This window comes from Entelurus aequoreus, linkage group LG22 (assembly GCF_033978785.1).
Source record: "Entelurus aequoreus isolate RoL-2023_Sb linkage group LG22, RoL_Eaeq_v1.1, whole genome shotgun sequence".
Taxonomy (NCBI): Eukaryota; Metazoa; Chordata; class Actinopteri; order Syngnathiformes; family Syngnathidae; genus Entelurus; species Entelurus aequoreus.
The window spans coordinates 41,440,654-41,457,545 of NC_084752.1; the positions used below are offsets into that span (position 1 = coordinate 41,440,654).

Genomic DNA, 16,892 nt, shown 5'->3' on the forward strand with positions numbered 1-16,892 from the left:
AGCCCCCACCCCTGGAGAGCGCGGCGAGGCCAGCCCCCGGCCACCCCACCCAAGTCGGCCGCAGCAAGACCACCCAGCACGGGGCCACGGGAACCACCCACAGGGACCCCAACGATGGAGATGGAACAACCAGGATCCGCCTCGCCGAGCCCCCCCCCCCCCCCCCCCCCCCCTGAGGGAGGGGAAAAATAAAAAAATAATATTAATAAAATATATTAAAAAATAAATACATTTAAAAAAAATAATTAAAAGAAGATCACAGACATGCTGACACACAAGGTCACTACCCCAGCAACTGGCCGACTCGCAGCACCAAGCTACCACAGTAGACGCAGGGACTAGACCCAGTAGGCCCCAACCAAGACGGGCACCCGGAAGGGATGGTCAGTGGGACCCAGGAGCTCCAGACACGCAGTCCGGATGCAGTAGCCTGAGGCGCCGACCCCCGCCTGACAGGCAGGCCCAGAGCGTACCCCCAGAAATATACATACAAACCCTGTTTCCATATGAGTTGGGAAATTGTGTTAGATGTAAATATAAACGGAATACAATGATTTGCAAATCATTTTCAACCCATATTCAGTTGAATATGCTACAAAGACAACATATTTGATGTTCAAACTGATAAACATTTTTATTTTTGCAAATAATCATTAACTTTAGAATTTGATGGCAGCAACACGTGACAAAGAAGTTGGGAAAGGTGGCAATAAATACTGATAAAGTTGAGGAATGCTCATCAAACACTTATTTGGAACATCCCACAGGTGAACAGGCAAATTGGGAACAGGTGGGTGCCATGATTGGGTATAAAAGTAGATTCCATGAAATGCTCAGTCATTCACAAACAAGGATGGGGCGAGGGTCACCACTTTGTCAACAAATGCCTGAGCAAATTGTTGAACAGTTTAAGAAAAACCTTTCTCAACCAGCTATTGCAAGGAATTTAGGGATTTCACCATCTACGCTCCGTAATATCATCAAAGGGTTCAGAGAATGTGGAGAAATCACTGCACGTAAGCAGCTAAGCCCGTGACCTTCCATCCCTCAGGCTGTACTGCATCAACAAGCGGCATCAGTGTGTAAAGGATATCACCACATGGGCTCAGGAACACTTCAGAAACCCACTGTCAGTAACTACAGTTGGTCGCTACATCTGTAAGTGCAAGTTAAAACTCTCCTATGCAAGGCGAAAACCGTTTATCAACAACACCCAGGAACGCCGTCGACTTCGCTGGGCCTGAGCTCATCTAAGATGGACTGATACAAAGTGGAAAAGTGTTCTGTGGTCTGACGAGTCCACATTTCAAATTGTTTTTGGAAACTGTGGACGTCGTGTCCTCCGGACCAAAGAGGAAAAGAACCATCCGGATTGTTATAGGCGCAAAGTTGAAAAGCCAGCATGTGTGATGGTATGGGGGTGTATTAGTGCCCAAGACATGGGTAACTTACACATCTGGGAATGCGCCATTAATGCTGAAAGGTACATACAGCTTTTGGAGCAACATATGTTGCCATCCAAGCAACGTTACCATGGATGCCCCTGCTTATTTCAGCAAGACAATGCCAAGCCACTTGTTACATCAACGTGGCTTCATAGTAAAAGAGTGCGGGTACTAGACTGGCCTGCCTGTAGTCCAGACCTGTCTCCCATTGAAAATGTGTGGCGCATTATGAAGCCTAAAATAGCACAACGGAGACCCCCGGACTGTTGAACAACTTAAGCTGTACATCAAGCAAGAATGGGAAAGAATTCCACCTGAGAAGCTTCAAAAATTTGTCTCCTCAGTTCCCAAACGTTTACTGAGTGTTGTTAAAAGGAAAGGCCATGTAACACAGTGGTGAACATGCCCTTTCCCAACTACTTTGGCACGTGTTGCAGCCATGAAATTCTAAGTTAATTATTATTTGCAAAAAAAAAATAAAGTTTTTGAGTTCGAACATCAAATATGTTGTCTTTGTAGTGCATTTAATTGAATATGGGTTGAAAAGGATTTGTAAATCATTGTATTCCGTTTATATTTACATCTAACACAATTTCCCAACTCATATGGAAACAGGGTTTGTACATACCTATATACATATACATACACATGTACACATGCACAAATACACATATATACATATACATACACATACATACATACATACACATACACACACATATACATACATATACACAGTTCGTCAGCCCCGACAACCACCACGCGCGCGCTGCCACCAGTCACAACTTTAGCCACCCCCCTGCACCAGACCCAGCAGCCACGGGCGCCCACACCACAAACAAACGGCAACAGAAACAGCAGCTGCAATACCCCCAGACAGCCAGCACCACCCAATCAAATCAAAGCGATCAAAAAAAATTGCGACCGGCAACCACACGCCAACAGGATCATGGAGACCAGCCAGCGCCAGCCAGCCCAAACGCCAACACGCAAACAAGAGACACCAACATCCCCCCCCCACCAAAAGACCCCACCACCCCAATCCAAACCCACACAAAAACACCACCGCCCAAACAACCGAGACACAGCATCCAGACCAGACACGGGGGCCGCGCCGCCACCACATCAAGTCACCAACAGAGACCCCACAGCGCAAGGTCGGGCCACACGGGCACGGACCCCACCCAACAAGAAGTGAGACCCGCGTGACGCCACACGCAAATAAATAATAAGAATAATAAGAAATAATAATAATAAAATTACAATTAAATTAAAATATTAAATAAATAAAAAAATAAAATAAAATAAAATAAGTAAATAATAAAAATAAAAAATAAATAAAAAATAAAAAAAATAATAAATGAATAAAAGCCTGGCAGGCCACCAGACCGCAGTCCCCGCAATCCGCCCCGGCCGACGGGGCAATGAGGGGTGCGCCGAACCCCAACCCCCTCCCACCCCCCCATGCATGTGTACAATGCCCCAGAGTGTCTACTGTGTACGGTAGTTAAAATTAGGAGGTCAGTGTAACCAATCCGTGCTACAATCAATGCAATAAATATGGGGTTTTATGGGCTAGGAACAAAAGACTAGGGTTTCGACTTGGAGAGAGAAGGCAAAGCTCAAATTGCAGGTTGGTTAACACCGTGTATTAAACAATTTGTGAGGGACAGCAGATATATACACACAATATGTTGAATGGCCATTCAACAGGAAAGTAATCTGGAAAATAACAGTGACTATATACATATATACACCATTCAAATTTCAGTAATTAATGTCTCTGGATCTGAATAAAGCTCATTCAGACTTAGAGTTTGTGGGGAAAAAAAGGATGGCAGTACAATCCATGTACTGCTGGTTAAAGATGGGGGAAAAAAATGTAAAGAGTCGGCTCGAGAGCCTCCTACCCGCCCAGACAGAACAGGTGGTGGTTCCTGGCTGGAATCTTCCAAGACACAGTCCTTGGACTAGATCTTCTTTCTTTAGCTCGCCATCAAAAAAAAAAGAAGCCTGGCCTGTGTAGGAGCCAGGAACATTCTTATAAATCCATGTGTACACAAAATATCTTCTTTAAATAACACTAATTGTATTATAACGTATCCAGAATATGTTCTAGTTCTTTGCTCAATATTGTACAATATAAATCAATACATGTCAGAATCACAATATGCAATAAAATGCCAAAATAACTATTAGCAGCATAAATATGACCTATTACAAACAATCAGTGCACTAAACGTGCTTATTATCAAAACACATTTAAAAGTACATTCAATACACAAATAGTTATCAAAGGTTTGAATCATAAACCTTGTATATGGACGATTGAGAATATGCCAGAAGACTGCTGCAATGAAACAATCGAAGAAACATACATGCTAAAGGTGCTATGTTCATAAATATGGACTCACCAACTCTTCTACAGTCACACACAGCTTAATGAGAAAAAACTCCGGCGCTGGTAGTCGGCTCTATAAAGTTACAAAGTAGGCATTTTAGTTTATACTCAGTCAGCACAATATTACAGGTGAAACAAAAATAAAAACTCTACCTCGAGCATACAATCGGTCTGTCTGCTGGCCACTTCCTGGTACCGGCTTATAAGCCCAGCTAATTGGACCGCGGCGGTCACGTGACCCGGAAGCACGCACAGCGCTCAAAGAGTAACTAGCAGGCAAGATCATACCAGTCACATTCAAAAAGGTATGAATTTGACACCTGCGTTACATCAGCCATTGCAGCCGACCTCCAGTCCCTATTGATGTGTGTACTGTAGCGTGAGTGAGATATGTATGCTTGTGGGAACTAATAATGCGATTAAAATTGCGGGACCATCAAGGTCATGGTGGGTCCCAACCAAGCCGAGCCCCCCAAATCCTAAGTGTCTAATATGCAGCTAAGATTGAGGGATGGACGAGCAGGGGACAAGACAGGAGGACTGAGCCCCATAGGAGGCATCCTCAACCCCCCCCCATGCCTCCCCGCAGGACAATCCCCCCAAAGTCCTTATATATGTGTGACTGTGTGTGCTATAAGTAGGAGGAGTAGAGGGCCCGGACATCCCCCCCCCCCCCCCCCAGTCCATGTGGCCGACAACGAGGAACTACGGCCAGGAGGGCCCCCCCCCCCCCCACCCCCCCGGCCCGTGACCCCACACAGACCACTTTAGCGTGATGCCACGCGAGCCCACCCCCTGCCAAACAAAAGCCATTCCCTCGCCCGCCCCAACCCAACCCCGCAGAGCCCCATACCAGCAACCAAATGCAGAAAAACTGCACAGCCCCCATGCCTAACGCAAACACCGCATCCCGGCCATCCACACAGCAACGTGCCCATACGAGTCCCAGCCAGGGGATGGCACCCCCAACGGGGGAAGAAGCCAATGTACTTCAGCCATCAAACCAGCGGCAAGCCAACGCCAGCCAGCCCCCACAACCCCACAAGCGCACAGATACCAGCCACAGCCCCCCAACCACTCCAACCCAACACAGCGATGCCAACCGCTGTAGCACCACAGCAACTATCACCACCACCGCCCGTCGCAGTACAAACACCCGCGGTCGCCGAAACCGAAACAAACAAAAAAAAGCGACCGACCCCGTAAACCACAACAACGCACACCCCCAGCTACCACGAGGCCGACCAAACCCACCTACCCCAACTCATCCACAGCCAGGCCAATCGATCCACCATACATCCACACCCACACCCATACACACACCTACACGTACATACACACATACACATATACATACATCATCATCATCGGCGGTAACTCGTGCTTGAGTATGACTGTTCTCCTTCCTGGTCCTTGTGGGTCTTCAGGTGGGCGTGGAGGCCGATTTTGGACCCGATTATTCTGGGGCAATGTGGACAAGGAAATGTAGTGGTGGTGGGTTTGGGTTGGGCCTGTTTGGTGGATGCTCTCTCCTTTCTTAGTCTGCGCTTGTCTTGTGCAGCATGGCGGAGGTCGTCATTATATTGCGCGGCACCCTCATGGACAAGGTTTCTCCACATCGTCCTGTCTGTTGCCTTGACTTCCCAAGACTTAAGGTCTATGCGACACTTTGTCAGGTTTGCCTTGATGTTATCCTTAAATATCTTCTTTTGATCTCCCGGGGCCCGTTTCCCTTCAACACGCTGGGAATAAAGGACTTGTTTTGGGAGGCGAGAGTCAGGCATGCGGACTACATGGCCAGTCCATCTGAGTTGGTTTTGAGCAATCGTGGCAGTGATGGTGGGCAAGCCAGCCTCTTCCAGGACGCTGGTGTTGGTGCGTCGGTCCTCCCAGCTGATCCTGAGGATTTTTCTGAGACATCTATGATGGTAGGTCTCGAGTGCCTTTAAGTGCCTGCTGTAGGTGGTCCAGGCTTCTGACCCATACAGAAGGGTGTGGAGCACGACTGCTTTGTAGACCAGGATTTTGGTCTTTGCTTGGAGGTCACGGTTCTCGAAGACTCGCTTCCTCAGCCTTGAGAAGGCCCCACTGGCACAGCTGAAGCGGTGGTGAATTTAATCTTCAATGACAGCTTTAGATGACAGGAGGCTCCCGAGATATGGGAAGTGGTCCACATTTTCCAGTCGGATTTTGTCAATTGAGAGGTTTGGGGGCAGGACAGGCGCACTACTGTTTGGTGGAGATTGGTGGAGGATTTGGGTTTTCTTTATATTGATGGCAAGACCAAGATGTTTGTATGCCTTAGCAAAAGCAGACAGAGTGCACTGTAGGTCCTCTTCAGAGAGGGCTACAAGGGCATTATCGTCTGCATACTGCAGCTCCATGATGGATATGGTGGTGGTTTGACCTTTAGCCCTGAAACGGTTGATGTTGAGGAGTTGACCGTCGGATCACGGTAAAGTTGACCGTTGATAAAAAGTTTATCCACCGCGATGACAGCACAGCATCCTTCGGTGATAAACTTCTTACGAGGCGGGAACAGATGGCGGCGCCTGTGGAGGATTTCCTTTGGAAACTGGTCGTTGATGCTGAACTTGGATCCTTTCAGCTCTCTGCCCTGGTTCCTCACCCGCTCCTTCTGCTTGAAGTCTTCGAATTTAGCTACGATGGGTCTCGGCCTCCTGTTCTCCGGCTTTTTGGCTCCAAGCCAGTGGACGCGATGGAAGATGATGTTCCTGATGGTGTCCGCTGGAAGCTTGAGCTGGTGTTCCCTGAAGGACTTGATGGTTTCCTCGGGATCTTCCTCTGTCTTTTCCGGTATTCCTGCGAAGACCAGATTGTCCCTCATGCTTCTCGCCTGGAGGTCCAGCATCGTCTCCTTCATGCTCCTGTTTTCTCGAGTGAGTTGCGTCACTCCGTCGGTGAGGGATTTTTCGGACTCACGAAGAGCGGCGTTCTCCTTGGCGAGAGAAATGACCTGCTGTTGACCGAATTCCAAACCCTCTCGGATGGCTTGGAATTTCTTGTGGAGCACCTCGACAAGTGCGAGGCGGCCATCCAAACAAGTCAGCCTCTTGTCGATGGAATCCAGGATGTCGGTGAAGTTTGTACCGGGCGGTGACACATGGCCAGGTGAGTCCTCCGGGCGGCTTCTTTTAGACGTTGGCGTCTTAGATGGCTTCCCCATGACGAGACGGTCGTAGCACTCTTCGATGTAGCCTTCAAGTGCCTCCAGATTTTGATATTTAAGTTTTATTTGCTTTATTTTGTGAATGAATCAGAATTGTTTGGCAGCTGAGTGTGCCACTTGATTCTATTTTTTTCCCCGCGTCACGTACGCTCTCTCTCGCGAGACTACAGCATTACTGACGCAGCACTTCCTCCTACTCCTAGCAGCATTTTTAATGATGCTATTTAGGATGCCCCATGTTGCTCTCATGTTGTTTCTGTTCTTCTTTAATAATTGTCTGTAGTATTCCTTCTTACATGTTCCTAGTATACCAATTAGCTTGTTTTTATATTTCTTATACTTATTTTCTGCCTCTAAAGATGTCTGTGTTATTAATATTCCATAGAATGTGTTTTTTTTGTGACAAGCATTTTTCAGTCCTTTTGTCATCCATGGTTGGTTGTTTTTCTTTTGCTTCTTACCAACTTCTTTTCATGGACAACATAAACATTGGCAATTGAACATTCTCCTCCATCGTGACGTGACGTCTGAAGTCAACTTCTCCATTGCTGCGAGCAGAAATTTGCGTTTTTATCCAATTTTAGGTCGCAAATATACCATATTTTATTTTTGATACCTATTCTGGATACTTTTATGGACACTTTATGGACAATTCTAAAGTGATCAAGGTGTCCTTGTTTGTTTAAAAACTTCACCGACCGCTAGCTAGCCTGGTTTGTTTTTAGCCAGGTGGCTAGCTAGCCAGTCGCTAACCTCCAGCTCGCCTTGAGCTTGGTATTTTAACGATCGCACGTTTGATACCGGGTTTTTGGACAGTCACAGTTGAGATGACCAACAAAAAGAGTGACAAGAAGGAGGTGTCTGGTGGGGCTGCGTGTAAAGTCAAACAACCAGCCAGGAGACACCGATCTCAGCGTGGCTCGGCCGATAGCGGAGGTGAGCCGGGTGGTAGCATGGAGGTCGACGCATCCGTATTGGAATGGATCAACGCGAGACTGAGCAAGCTGGATATTCTGGATGCACTACAGCACAACATCCGTGACTTGAGAAGTAGCCTAGAATTCAGTCAGAAGGAGATTGAGGATCTTAGAAAGGATAATGTCTTTCTGAGAGGTGCGATGACTGACATGCAGAGATCTACCGACTTTCTTACCGCGGACTATAGGCGCATTAAAGACACGCTGTTGGATATACAGTGCAGGGACATGAGAGACAATCTCATTTTCTCGGGGATCCGAGAGGGCAACGCCGATCCGGAAAAAACTGTAAGAGAGTTCATGTCGGATAAGCTCAAGCTCTCCCCGGAGGTGGTAAGAGACATTACTTTCTCCAGAGTGCACAGAATGGGCAGACCTGTGGACAATAAAGTCTGTCCCATAATAGCTCGTTTTGAGCATTTTAAGCACAAAGAGTTGGTGAAAAGCCGAGGAAAGGAGCTGAAAGGGACCTCTCTCTGGTTAAATGACCACTTCCCGGCTGAGATCAACGATAGGAGAAAGAAACTGTCACCGATCATGAGAGAGAATCGAGCCCAGAACAAGAGAGTGGCACTAACAGTGGATAGGCTGTACATAAATGGACAGCTGTATCGGGACCCAAAGGTTACCCCCTGGCTTTTTTAGAATGGGCATTCGTGGGTGTTTTTAGTATCTTGGTTTGGCCTGTGTCATGACTACTTCCAGTACTGTTATGTCCTGCACTAAGCTGGGCCTTCATAGGGGCCTGGTGTTAGCTCACGTGAATGTATGCAGCCTGCGTAATAAGTATCAGGAAGTAGAGTGTATTATCAGAGATAATTTTATTAATATCTTTGCCATTTCTGAGACCCACCTTGATGATTCCTTTTCTGATTCAATTGTAGCCATTGAGGGGTTCTCAATTTTTAGGAAAGATAGGAACAGGTTTGGGGGTGGGGTGGCTATTTATGTTCAGAATCATTTATCTATCATTTATCTATCAAAGTGCGTAATGATTTGATGAGGGAGAGTATTGAAGCTATTTGTGTGCAGGTCTATCTGCCTTATTTGAAACCAATTATAGTATGCTGTTTCTATAGGCCTCCTAGTGCTGATGCTCTGTATCTGAAGGAGTTATGTGAGATGTTTGACAGGATATCAGATGAGAATAGAGAAATCTATTTACTGGGTGATATGACTGGCTGGGACAGGGGTGTACAAACAAAAATAAGTTACTATACATTATAAATGCTTGCAATCTGTCCCAAATTGTTGCCCCTCCCATGAGAATAGGTAGTAATAGTGATGGTATTATTATAGCTACATGCATTGATCATATTTATACTAATGTTCCGGGCCAAAGCTCCAAAGCAGTCTCGGTTCCTGTAGGTTTTACTGACCACAATATAATATCTGTCACTAGAAAGACAAGGGTTCCTAAACCTAAAGTGAAAATTATTTTTACAAGGTGTTATAAGAGATTTGATGAAGAATGTTTTATTGATGAAATATCCTGTTTAAATTGGAACGAGGTGTGCAGTGAGGAAGACCCTGAGGCTGCACTGGACTTATTTATGTTAATGTACATGAGTGTTGTGGACAAGCATGCCCCTTTGAAGAAGTTTTCTGTCAAAACTAAGTCTGCCCCATGGATTGATAATGGACTTAGGAGTTTAACGACAGAAAGAGACATGGCTAAAAAAGCCTCAACTCAGGTTTAATTGAAGACAGGCATAAGTACTGTTCCTTAAGAAACCAGGTCACAAAGTTAAATAAGGGAATATTACAAACAGAGGTTATATGATGTGAGATATGATAGCAAAAACGTATGGAATGTTTTGAATGAAATCATGGGTAGAAAGAACAATGTCTGTACACCTTTTGTGGAATCAAATGTGTTGGTACTCACTAAGCCATGTGACATTGCCTATCATTTTAATAACTATTATGTTGACAAGGTATCTCAATTAAGGCATGGTATGCATATATCCAAAAACAACAAATCAGCTGACCTCATTAGGAATATTATAATGGATAATAAGGGGTGTGAATTCAATTTTCATCAGGTTGAAGTCAGTGAGGTTGAGAGGTTACTACACTCTCTTGCGGACAACAAAGTAGCTGGTGTAGACAACCTGGATAGTAAATGACTGAAAATGACTGCTGGTATCATATCAGTGCCTGTTTGTCATATTTTTAATAAATGTTTACAAGTGGGCCTGTGTCCAAAGATATGGAAGGTGGCTAAGGTTACTCCTCTACATAAGGATACCAAATTGGCTTTCAATGAGGCCAATTCTAGACCAATAAGCATCCTACCTGGGTTATGTAAAATACTGGAGAAATGTGTGTATGCACAAATTCAAGCTTACTTTCAATCAAATGGGCTAGCAACTTATTCTCAACATGCATATAGAACGGGCCACTCTACGTCCACGGCTCTTATACAAATGACGGACGATTGGCTTAATGCTATAGATAATTCTATGTTGGTTGGAGCTGTGCTGTTAGATTTTAGTGCTGCATTTGACGTGATTGACCACTCTCTTTTAATTGACAAACTTAAATGTTATGGTTTTAACACTTCTGCTTTAATGTGGATACAGAGTTATTTGTCCTCAAGATCACAACAGGTGTATCTTAATGGCAGCTTGTCTAATAGCAGAAGTTTGGATTGTGGTGTTCCACAGGGAAGTTGCCTAGGACCTTTACTTTTTTCTATATTCACCAATGATTTACCTTGGGCTACCGGGCGTGCAAGATTGGTTCTTTATGCTGATGATGCAACCTTATATCATGCTGCACCATCATGCAGTGTACTTAATGTAGTATTGAGTGAGGAACTAAAAGCTGTGCATGACTGGACAGTATGTAACACACTTGTCCTTAACATGTCAAAAACCAAAAGTGTTGTATTGGGGACTAGGCAAGGGTTATCTTGTGACCCAAAGTTGGATTTGAGGCTAGGTATTTCAACAGTTCAACAGGTCAGAAGTGCCAAGCTCCTTGGAGTGATGCTGGACTGCACTCTATCCTGGTCAAGTCATATCAGTGATATAGTTACAAAGATGGGAAGGGCTGTTGGTATTTCCAGAAAATGTGCTGCTTTTGCAGATCCACCTCTTCTTTGTCAAATTGTTAAGAGTTTAGTCTTGTGTCATCTTGACTATTGTTCTACAGTCTGGGCGTCTGCTGCAAGTGGTGAGATCAGTAAGCTCCAGATTGTCCAGAATAGGGCAGCAAGGCTGGTTCTTGGTTGTTCACTAAGAACTAATGTGAACCAAATGCATGCTTCTCTTTCCTGGCTAACAGTGCAGAACAGGTTGTCAGCTAATACTCTTATATTGCTCAAGTCAGTAACAGGTAGTAAAACACCTGCTTTTCTCATGGCCCAAATAGTTCACAGTAGCACTATACATAATCATAATACCAGGGCATCCAGTGAGGGGCATTTTGTACTCCCTCGTCCCAGGAAGAATGCTTTGCGGAAATATTTTATTCATAGATCTTTATCGCTCTGGAATAACCTGCCTCAAATTCTCACCAGCATTGAAAGTAAACAGGTTTTTAAAAAGAGAGTAATATTTTATCAGAGTTTTTAAATTAGTTTGCTCGTTGATGATTTGTTTGGTTTTATATTGTGTAGTTATATTTATATGGTAATTATTATTCTGTGACTGTAAATTGTTTGCTTGTTTTTTATTGATGCTTTTATTTTTTTCTGTATTGTGTAGTTATAATGATATGCTTTTACTTGTAATTGTATTGAATTGTGGACCCCAGGAAGACTAGTGGGTTGTTGAGGCAACCAGCTAATGGGGATCCTTAATAAAAATCAAATCAAAATTATACATGTGGGCCAATATATATATATATATACACATATATATATATATATATATATATATATATATATATATATATATATATATATATATATATATATATATATATATATATATATATGCTGTTAAATGTAGCTTTGATGTGGCAAGCTACTTTTGCAGTGTAGCGTGCTACAATTCTCTGAGGATAGCTTAGCTACATTTAATTGAGAGTAACTTGTAGCTTAGCTTACTACATTGTCCAGGTAGCTTGCCCATCACTGTCTATTTGGCCTAGCTCACATGTCAATAGTTTGAATTACTTCAATACAGTAACACCTCATTTGTCCTGCAGACGTCCAGCGGGTGTCAGCGGGGAGTCATGAAGAGGAGTGGCACACCAGTGTGGGACAGAAGGAGCTACAGGCCCCCTCCCACATTAAAGAGGAGCAGCTTCATGATGAAGATGAAGCTCAGTCCTTACAGCTTCATCACAGTCAAAGTGAGGAGAACAGAGGGGCGGAGCTTGTAAGTCAACACATCACAGAAGCTGATGGAGAGCATTGTGAAGATATAAAGTCAGAACCAGACAGCATCTTTGCTCCACTGTCAGACATGGACCACATGATGTCACACTCTTCTGATCACAGTGACCACATCCAAAAACCTTTGGAGAGTAAAAAGGACTCTAAAGGTGATACGAGACATCACACTAACAACAAACACTTTGACTGCTCTCAATGTGGGAAATCATTTAGACTGAAGTGTCATTTTACAGAACACATGAGAACACATACTGGAGAGAAACCTTTTACTTGCTCCGTTTGTAAGAAGAGTTTCTCCACAAAATATCACATGACCAAACACATGAGAATACACACTGGAGAGAAACCCTTTTCTTGCTCAGCATGTGCTAAAAGATTCAGCACGAAGAATAACATGATATTACACATGAGAACACACACAGGTGAGAAACCTTTTACTTGCTCTGTTTGTAAGAAGAGTTTCTCCAGAAAGCAAAACATGACCATACACATGAGAACACACACTGGAGAGAACCCGTTTAGTTGCACTGTGTGTGTTAAAAGGTTCAGGTTTAAGTATCAGGTGAGTAAACACAAGTGTGCAACAGTCATGGAAGCTGCAGGGATTTAAAAACACTTAAACAGTGATTGTGCTAAATGTAGTTTAAAAACACAGCATGTTTAATAAGAATGTATATTTGATGTTGTATGTAGTGCTTCTCATCTTCTAGTCTTATATGTTGTCCTGCACTTACTTGCATGTATTGAATATTATATAAGTAGCTACTATTTTATTGTATTTTCTCATCTTTGAAGAGAGGACATCTTATTATTATCATTTGTATTTTTTTCACACATTTTTTCCATTGCATTTTATTGATGTTATTATCCAATTATAAGTATGAATGAATAAAATGGTCAACAAAATGTGGACTCTGGTAGATTAGCAGCATTGTTACATCATGGATGTTAACTACTGCAAAACATCAACAAAGAAGAAAAATGTTGAAGTTAGCAACACATCACTGAACTTTAGAGCCATCGTGAGTGGAGTTGCTTGTTTTTATTGCTGCATTTGTACTTATTTCACCTCACATCTTCACTTTTCATCCTAAAGTCTTCTTCACATATATTGTTGTAGGCTTCTAACATTTATGTTTCTGATGTGTGTGTGTAGTCTGTGGAAAGGGTTGTTGTCCCTTGTGGATCCATGGTTCACTTGCACAGATACATCTTCATCATCATTAGTTTATTCTTCTTCTTCGGTCAGTGGTCAACAAAATAAACAAACAGTTGTACATTCATAGATTGAAAAAGAAAATGTTGCAGACCGAAAGGGTTTGGCTGAAGTTGAACACTTATTGCGCCTAACCCTATAAACAATTTCAAGTACAAGATGAATTTCCGAAAATGATGAAATGTCCTTTGTACAACATATTATAAATACATATACACAACATAAACACAGTTCAATGATATACACAGTAGAGGCATGTGAAATATCCTTGTACACGTGTTAAACCTTTGCACCAATTATATACTATATACAAACATTATTATTTATATCTCACACTTAGTTTGTAATTAACATCCAATCCAATCCAATCCACTTTATTTTTATAGCACATTTACACAACAAGAATGTTTCCAAAGTGCTGCACAGCCATGTTAAAAACAATATTATGCTACACCAATGACTGAATAAAAACAAAGAATAAATGGATAGAAAACCAATACAGAGGCAATATAAAAAATAAATATGATTAAAAACGATTTTAAAGGGTGAAACCAATTAAAACAGTAAAATAGACATCAAAATGTATTAAAAAAACCACAGAGGACAACAGAGGACAGAAGACCACACAACTCACGTAGTGTTAAAAGCCAAAGAATAAAAGTGGGTCTTAAGACGAGACTTAAAACACTCCACTGTGGAAGCAGTTTGAACATGGAGGGGCAGAGTGTTCCAGAGTTTAGGGCCGACCACAGAGAAGGCCCTGTCTCCCCTGGTTTTAAGTCTCGCCCTGGGCACCACGAGCTGGAGCTGGCTCTCGGACCTCAGAGCGCGTGCAGGAGTGTAAATTTGGATGAGGTCCGAGATATACTGAGGTGCCAGTCCATGTAAAGCTTTAAAAACAAACAACAAGGTTTTAAAATCAATTCTAAAATGAACAGGGAGCCAGTGCAAACTCTGAAGAATTGGGGTTATATGCTGGCGTTTCCTGGCCCCTGTTAAAAGTCCTGCTGCCACGTTCTGGACTAACTGCAACCGGGAGAGAGCTTTTTGGCTAATGCCAGCATAAAGTGCATTGCAGTAGTCCAGGCCACTTGAAATAAAAGCATGCACGACTTCAAAAAGGTTAAAAGATAAAAATGGGTTTACCTTTACTAAAAGACGAACATGATAAAAACATGATTTTAAAACGCCATTGACTTGTTTGTCAAGTTTAAAATCGCTGTCTATGGTGACGCCAAGGCTGGTGACTTTGGGACGCACATAATTTTGCAATGGTCCCAAGTCAGTGAGGGCCGGACCAAAAACTGAAATTTCCGTTTTTCCCTCATTCATTATTAAAAAATTCTGGGCTAACCAAGCCTTGACGTGGCATAGACAGTTGAGAAGGGGTGTCAGGGGGCCGTGGCCTTTTGAAATTGGCATATAAATTTGGCAGTCATCTGCATAAAAGTGATAAGACACTCCATGTTTCTTAAAAATCTCTCCAAGAGGGAGAATGTACAAGGAAAACAGGATGGGGCCTAGAATGGATCCCTGGGGGACACCACAGTAAAGCGGAGCAGAAGAAGAGGTGGCGTCCCCCAGCCTGACTGAGAAAGACCTCTCTGACAGGTAGGATCTGAACCACTCTAATGCAGTCCCCCTGACACCCACACAGTCTCTCAGGCGGTCTAAAAGAATTGTGTGGTCGACTGTGTCAAAGGCAGCTGTAAGATCTAAAAGCACTACAATGGCAGAGCTGCCAGAATCAGACATTAAAAGCAAGTCATTACAAACCTTTAAAAGTGCAGATTCAGTACTGTGCAAAGCTTTGTATCCAGACTGAAATGGATATAAAGTGCTATTTTCATCTAAAAAAGGCTGCAGTTGCGCTAAAACATATTTCTCCAGAATTTTTGACACAAAAGGTAATTTGGAAATGGGCCGATAATTTGACAAACTTGTCGGATCTAGACCTGTTTTTTTAATCAAAGGCTCAACAACAGCTCTTTTACAAAAAGAGGGGACACAGCCAGAAATCAAGCTGCTGTTGATGATGTCCCTAACAGACAAGTCAATAGTGCCCCAGATTTCTTTAAAAAAGCGAGGGGGGGCTGGGTCTGTGGGACAGGACGAGGGTTTCAGTTTGTGGACTATTCCTGTAAGCTCAGGCATGGACACAGGCTCAAACTGACTAAACACAGCCGAGCAATGAGTGGCCACATTAAAACTCAATGGAGAGCGAGAAAGATTTGCCCGAATAAAAGCAACCTTATCATTAAAAAAGGAGAGAAATTTTTCACAAGTTTCACTTGTCATCTCCAGTAAAGTGGCTGGATTTGGATTAAGAACATAACTAATAGTATTAAAAAGAACACGTGGCTTGCTGATACTATTTAAAATTAAGTCTGACAGATATTTTTTTTTCTCAGCTTTAACCACACTTTGATAGTTCTGACAGTTTTCTTTTAAAATTTAAAAAGAAACCTCCAAGTGATCCCCTTTCCACTTGTGCTCCGCCCTTCGCCACTCGTAAAACTAACGTCGAAGTTGATCATATCCGTGTGAGAGGGACAAAGATCCAACAGCGTTTGGCGGTCATACACAAACAGTGAGTTGACAGGGACAACAAAAGACGCGAACAGCACAAAAACAAGCAAAGCTGACAGCGAGAGACGGCAAGCCTCAGCACATACTGGCGCCATCTTGGATCTCTCTATTGATCATAGTATTACCTACAGTGTTGATTCAAGAGTGATATATTTTTTCAAGACATTGGTCTTAAAGTGTTTTTTAAATGTGTGAATGGAACTAGAACATTTGAAGGAATCATCCAAGCTGTTCCTAGCCCTGCAGTGTAACAGCATCACAGCTTGTTAGAGACCAGGCAAAACTGGAGCTCAGCGTTTTAGCGGCCCGGACGATAAGATAAGAAGTGGCAGGAGTTGGTCAGTGGGCAAGCAGTCAGAGCGTGGACTGTGGATGTCGGCCAGAGCGGAGTTACGTAACCCCGCCACGCCCGCTTCCCCCTTGTGGAGCCGAGCAGACACACTCCAGCGCCCACTGATGATTTACTGCCGAGGATGACACAGCAACTCCACGTTCCGTGCTCTCATCCCTCTGATGACTGGGATCAGTTGCAGTGTGTGCTATACACTACAGCAGGGGTCACCAACCTTTTTGAAACCAAGAGCTACTTCTTGGGTACTGATTAATGCGAAGGGCTACCAGTTTGATACACACTTAAATACATTGCCAGAAATAGCCAATTTGCTCAATTTACCTTTAACTCTATGTTATTATTAATAATTAATGATATTTACACTTAATTGAACG

At 43.3% G+C, this 16,892-nt stretch overlaps 1 protein-coding gene across 1 annotated transcript in view; it reads left to right on the forward strand.

The window, feature by feature from the left end:
* The window catches only part of LOC133639736 (zinc finger protein 180-like), a 53,982-nt gene extending 40,725 nt beyond the window's left edge, over positions 1 to 13,257 (forward strand). The window contains exon 5 of the mRNA XM_062033318.1: positions 12,172 to 13,257. Within this exon, the coding sequence (XP_061889302.1) occupies positions 12,172 to 12,971 (800 nt within the window). The 3' untranslated portion in view covers positions 12,972 to 13,257. The remainder of the gene's footprint in view (positions 1 to 12,171) is intronic.
* Positions 13,258 to 16,892: the final 3,635 nt, after the last annotated feature.